The sequence below is a fragment of the Atta colombica genome, unplaced genomic scaffold (genome assembly GCF_001594045.1).
Source record: "Atta colombica isolate Treedump-2 unplaced genomic scaffold, Acol1.0 scaffold107, whole genome shotgun sequence".
NCBI lineage: Eukaryota > Metazoa > Arthropoda > Insecta > Hymenoptera > Formicidae > Atta > Atta colombica.
In genome coordinates, this window is record NW_017259192.1 from 1,829,642 (window position 1) to 1,836,637 (window position 6,996).

General features: G+C 32.9%; 1 protein-coding gene across 1 annotated transcript in view; it reads left to right on the plus strand.

The window, feature by feature from the left end:
* The first annotated feature begins 3,605 nt into the window (after positions 1-3,605).
* LOC108692592 (cell adhesion molecule 2-like) overlaps positions 3,606-6,996 on the plus strand; it is a 40,005-nt gene continuing 36,614 nt past the window's right edge. The window contains 2 exon segments of the mRNA XM_018200914.1: positions 3,606-3,621; positions 3,624-3,671. Coding sequence (XP_018056403.1) covers positions 3,606-3,621; positions 3,624-3,671 — 64 coding nt within the window.

The window sequence follows — 6,996 nt, forward strand, 5'->3', positions numbered from 1 at the left end:
ACATTAATATTATAATTTTCCATTCAGCAATATAAATGAAATATAGTTGAAACATGTTGTATGTAATAATTATATTGTTGAGTAAAAAATGATAATTGATGTACTATTTGTTGTGTTCTGTGAATAGTATCATCTAATGGGACAACATAAAAAGTAATCGAAAAATATATGTTTGCAAACTACTAATTATATCTTTTCTCTTTCATGTGATAACAGGATATGTCAACATGTAAATGAATGTTCTAAACAGAGCACGATTATATCGAAATATCTTGTGTGATATACACATAAATTACAAATTAGTTCGCTCTTGTCGCACACAAACTTCTCTGGTCAGTTTATTCGACGTTTATATCGTCATCTCCATAGCAGCAATTTCTCGCGCGTGCAACTCACCTCTCTCCAGAAACGAAAATTATTCGTGCTTGTGACTAGATCGTCAACCATTTCATTATCGGTTTTCTAGAAATTCTGCAGATATTTAAATTAGTCGGGAAATCTCGAGTGAGAATGTCAGATAACAATAGTACTGTTTAAATTTTTTAAGAAGAATTCCCATTTGATTATTCATGCCAAGTTATATTAATTTTGCGTCGAGATAAATCACACAATTAAATAATAACAAAATAACTATATATATATATATATAATAGTCATAATTAAATTCTCATGCGTGCAACAAAGCAGATAATCATAGGCAGATACAACAACATAAACCCTGCTTTATCATTTATGATAGCATGATATACATGCATCTTAAAATGAGAAATAACACGCGCTATTGTATAATAATTAATAAACCTTCATTATACTAATCGCATATCCATTAGTGATAATATGTAGAAAATCATGCGATCGAAATTGTTGTCACGTATATATATATATATTTCTATTGTGTAGACGCGCATAAGTTATCGAGAGATTGACTGCCTCATTTTAATTAATATTCCCAACATGTTTATTTAATATGACAAAGCTTTGAAGCAGTATACCGCTAATTTGCCATTAGTTAAATTATTGGACATTCTGCATGTTTGAACGAGGAATTTGGGATTATATATACGTAATCAAAAAGAGCGTCAAATACTATTGTCTTCTGACAAAGGAATTTTTTTATTTCTCTGTTTTCTCTCTCTCCTTTTCTAAACCATATTATATTAAATTCTGATAGTTTGTGTATAAATAAATGCGAGAAGTATTTCCGCACCTACTTGATAGCGCGCAGTTAAAATTTATGATTGGTATATCCTTCCCAAACGAAGATTCATCGCTACACGTTGGTTTCAACATTACACGCACTCCTTCCTCTGTATAATTTCACCACAGAGAATTTCCTATTACAAGTTCCACAGACCTCCATTCTCGCGCTGTCTAATCGTTGAATTTCGCCTCGATTGCCCCGCGAATCTCATTCATCATTGTGACATTTTCCTCGATCTTACTAGCCCGTGTAACTTGATTCTACGTTTATCAAATTGCAAATTAATTTCAAATTTTGCTGCGTACGAACGCAACTACTAACATATACTTCTTTGTGATCTTTTTAAATTAAAAGATATATTTATATACAGCGCCCATATAACGTTAAGTTATTTTATGCAAAAAACGCAATACTATTTTAAATTATAATAAACAAATTTATTAAATAAATGAAATTTAAATACTGGAGATATGTTTAATTGAAATAAAAATCGCATGTTACCTGATATTATTACAAGTATATTTGATAATGAATAAAAAATAGGACAAGATGAGGATAATATTTAAATCATTAATTTTTCAAGACTTCTCTGAATAAGAAATTTGCTTGTGGACCAATTTTAAAATACGTCGGAAGAAAGAATTTACTTCTATATTGGCAATAGCAAAAAATGTATATAATTAATAAAAATTGAATATAAAATAAAAGACAGATAAATGCAATAAAAAACGATAAATGATGGTTCGCAAAAAATATAGACAACATTTGTAGAAGAAAAACATTGAAATCGACAAGCGCGCAAAGAATTGGAGGAATATAAGCACATAGGCAATGAAAGAAGAAAGGAAGACGAAAGGTGAACGAAGAGAAGCGGAGGAAGATGTGCGAGAGCAGAGCAGAAGAGAGTAAGGGAGTGGAAGAGCAAAGAATTCCCGCAGGACACGACCCAGCAAATGAGCCGGAGAATGCAAATCAATCCCACGACGCGGCGCTCGAAATTGTGCACCTACGCTCGAATGCGGCAATCCCTTTTCCAGGGCTTTGCTGCACGTGCTGGTGGTATGGCGTTACCGCCACCAACACACAGCCCACGAATGCCCCCCTAGGGTACGTCACTGCAACGGTGCAACGGTGCAATGGCGCAATGAGACCGACATTGCAGCGAAGCGAGCATTATCGCGTCCGATGTGTCCGACGCGACCTGGAGAACCGCCTTCTCCTGCGCGATCCTCTTCGGGGAATAACATTTCCCCGACACTACCTGTAGTAACACGACTTCGCTTGCTCGCGGATCCTCTCAGTGCGAACCACAGCTCTCCGTTGGCGTACTCTACCACATTTCTGAAACGACGCAATACATGCCAGACGGCCGGTGGCAATCACCAGATAGCCTTTTACATGGCACCTTAATATACATCGTATCTTCTTGCACTAGTTTCTGTCGCTTTTTTGCAATGATTCACTGCGCGCTGGGAAGACGCAAAAATGGAACAAGTTTATTCCGAATGACAGAACAGATATTTTTAACCAGGATTTAAGAGCTTAAGAACGAAATTCGCGAAAATCATTTTATTTCTGAATTCTGTCTTTTAAATCTCATAGCTGAACAAGACTTTGATGTTTAAAGTTAGTTCTTCCTGTTCCATTCTTACATCTTCATCAAATTTCGCGAAATTTGGCTTTATGATTGTCATAGCAAATAAAGCTGTATTATTTCAAGAATAGCTTGAGGAAAACTGTTTTAAAATTTAAAATAACAAAATACGAATTGATCCAAAAGAATATCTAGAAAAAAAGAGATATATATACTTTTTTGCATTTTACCGTTACACTTTTGGTTTTATTCTTAAATATTATTATTTTAATTATATGTATGTTAATGTATGTTATATTTTTATCAAATTCTTAATTGGTTCATGTTTTTTTTTTTTTTTTTTTTAAGAGATAGCAGCTTTTCTGAGATTGATCTTATAGTGCAGCTATTATTTCGCATTTTTCTCTTTAGCAAGATAAAATCTTTAATTACAAGCCGCTTTTAAACTTTTCTGACATGCTCACTTTTAATCGTGATTTCAACTAATTGTACCAAGAAAAATTCAATAAATGTTCCGATATTCACTTCAGAGATGCTTAATTCTCTCATTAAAATCATTTGACAGATAAGATCATATTAATAGAATATCTCGTAAACTTTCTAATGACGTCCGTTTGATGAATATAGATGGATCGGATGCGAGTCTGGAGAGAGAGCACATGCGGTTACTTTTGTAAACGCGTCACTCGTAAGAACATGGCGATGACGGGGTCGAAGAAGCGATTCCCTTTGTCCTAACCGGCGAACTAACCGCTCAAAAGGTTTATCGGAGCATGACCGAGAAACTCCATTGAAATGCAATTTAACGAGATGGAACGGTGGGGAAGGCTATCTAGAAGGGCGATTATAGCGAAAACGACAAATGCGCGGTCGTCGAATAAGGTACCTCTTCCGACCGGATCAATCGTTTCGAATATAATATCAAAGATGGAATTTAATTGCGAATGAACATAGATATAAAGATGAATTTGTTGTACTCAGATACGCGACTAATTTGTTATTCGAGCAAAAGGAATGGGTAGCTTCTTACTCTTTGTAGTTAATTATAGGTATCGATAACGAATTTCGTCTCTTATAACTTTTAATAATTTTCTGAGTGTAATGTATCTAAAGATCAGCGTACATGTACATATACTCTCTTGTGAAGGATTATTGATTATTACGAACATGCAAACACAGCGTATAACGATTACACAGGTATACAAAAAATTTTTTGTTTCACAGATCAGACCACGATATTCTTGTATTTTGATGCTTTGAAACCAACATTCAAAATTACTCCATTATATTATAATTTTTTAAAATTATAAATAGCGCGATTTTCTAATACTTTTAATCCAACTACCAACTTGCATATTAATTTTAAGCTTGCATATTATTGTTGAAAACTTTTTTTTTTTTTTTTACCTCAGCTTGGATAAAACCAGGCTATAAAAAATACTGAAAAATTGAATTATTCTCAATAAATAAAAAATTGTGATGTGAAGCAATTTGGTTTCGCGTTTGATTTCAGAGCATTAAAATACATAAGAATACTATGGTCTAAGCTGCGATTCAAACATTAAAAATTCTGTTTTGTTATTATTAAATAAACGTTACACAATAAGAGAGAATTATTCGTTATATGCCATACACATTGACAAAAATTATGATACAGGCAACTGATGTTTTCGATTTGTTCCGAATACATCAAGGCTAATCTGCGATTAGTAAAATGACGGACTACCACGACTATATGCTCTGATCACGGATATCGATCAATTATTGCACTAGTACTCGCCCTACATTCGAGTCTTGTCACGCGAATAGTCTCTTCGATCCTTCCTGCCGAACGTAATCACGTTAAAATAACATACGAGCGCTACGTTTCGCGAGTTCGGAAAAATCGCATTTATGGCCGATGCCTTTAGGACTCGTCTGTTTCAGACGATCGTAAAAAGCTTCTGATGCAAGCGATTTTTCAAACGACTCTCTCTCTCTCTCTCTCTCTCTGTCTGTCTCTCTCAATACATTTTATGACAGTTGTGATCCATCGTTACAATCACCTACCGTAAAACTATATTTGTATTCTCTCGGAAGTTTAGTGGATGTATGCACTCTAAAAAATATCGATGTGGATTTAACACCATGCTGTGTTAGTGTTCATATCAACATGATGTGGATTTAACACCATGGATTTTAAATTCACATCGATATTTTTTAGAATGTAGAAGCACTGTGATGTCACTAAAATTGTACGATTGAGCAATACGCTCTCCCATGTGTCAGTTTAAGTTACTAACACCATGCGGTATAAGGCGCAATCATACGATTAATATTTTATCACAAGGAATTAGTGAATTTCAAAATGTTAATGCATTGCTCACCGCAAATGTGAATATGTAACATCTATGCAAATTGCTTCCGCAAAGCTATTAAAATTTAATAAAGAAATATCGAACGGGCCACAGATGTCCCAAGCTCTAAACGCTCAATGGGGATCCGTTAATCGTACGGCAATAAGCAGCATGTTAAAGACTCGAGGTTCAGGAATAGTATTTCGTTCGTGCTATTCCCAAAAGCGAGAAAGGACTGTTCCAATTAATAGCGCGATTCGACGATAGAAATAATCAAACGAGGACCAATTAAGGATACGATCTGAAGCCAGCGTACGAATGGGGCGCGCGTTCATTTCACTTTTATTCCCAGCTCGTCAGTATTCGCTCGTTTCCACGACTCGTCTCTATTGTACCGAATGAACCGCAGAACCGATTAGCTCGTGGATACGTAAATTGCGTCCACGATAAAAGCGGCCTGTGAATAGGATGGGGCGCCTTTCAGTAGCCGAGTAGGCGCATTGGTTGGTCCGTGCAGGTATCCATACTATTAGTCTCAGTACCTCACCGCCAATCTACGATGAAAGTTTTGGATAACGGATATGTCGGCGCGTGTTAATAAAACTGAATCATTAAAAAAAATTAAATTTTATTTGACAGTAAAACTTTTACAATAAACTTTTCGTAACTGTTTGCCAAATCGTTCGATTGACAAACAGTTCTTCGATTTGATTAAAAACTTAATTGTTATGTTTCTCATGTATACTCGATGTTTTAATTTTCAAAAGCAAAAAATACTGACTGCATAAAAACTTAAAACAATTTTTTTTTATTTTTACATTTTTAAATCTTGTGAACAATTTATCGTATGAAAAATTATTTTATATCTATACAATAAAACGTATTTTTCACGGAAAAATTTAAGGCGAGCAAAATAAACAAACACAAAAATAAGTTGATTTAAATTCTAAAAAAAAGTTATATCGATATATCATCTGATTAAATATTGATTTATAATTACTTACATAAATGTTCGAAAGATCACGGCAGGTCTTCTAACCAATAATTTATTACACAAGCTGTTTTAATATATTTATATATGAATGCTCAATTTTAGTAGAAGTACTTATTTGACATACGAATAAAATAGATTTTCCAAATTAGATTTGTCAAACACATTTCTGTTGAGAATTAATGAACTAATAACTAGAGAGTGTGTTATATAGGAACTTTAATATTTATGTTTGATTAATTTACGTTATGAGTATATTATAAATTAATATTTGTCATGTATTCAAAAATACATAGAAATCATTTTATATTCGTGTTAAAATCAATTCACTTAAATGTTGTTAAAATTTTATGTTGATTTATTAACATATAGCGTTAATTTGACATAATTTGATTTTGTTACTTGAACATTTTGTGTTTAATTGAGATATTCAACATTTCCTAATATTAGAATGGATCAGTTTTAATACAAATATAAAATGATTTTTACTGTGTATTGCTTTTGAATACACAATTTACGAGTAAGTAAATACTAATATTAAAATAATGTATTTTAAAACGTAAATAAATTCTAAAGTAAATGAATAAAATATTAATTTAACATATCGTAAATGTTAACTTTACTGAAAAAATATGCTTCCATAATTTGCTTAGAAATTGTGTCACATTTCAATGTTACATTTCTCGTGTTAATTTTTTTTTACATAATATCTGTGTTACTTTCTAACATATTTCTCTTGTGTTAAATTAATAAAATAAACAAAAATGTGAGTGAACTGTTTAGAACATGTGAAATGTATGAAATGTGTGAAATTTAACACAAATTTCCCAACTGTATAGTATATATATTATATCTATACACATGGGCAGTATGT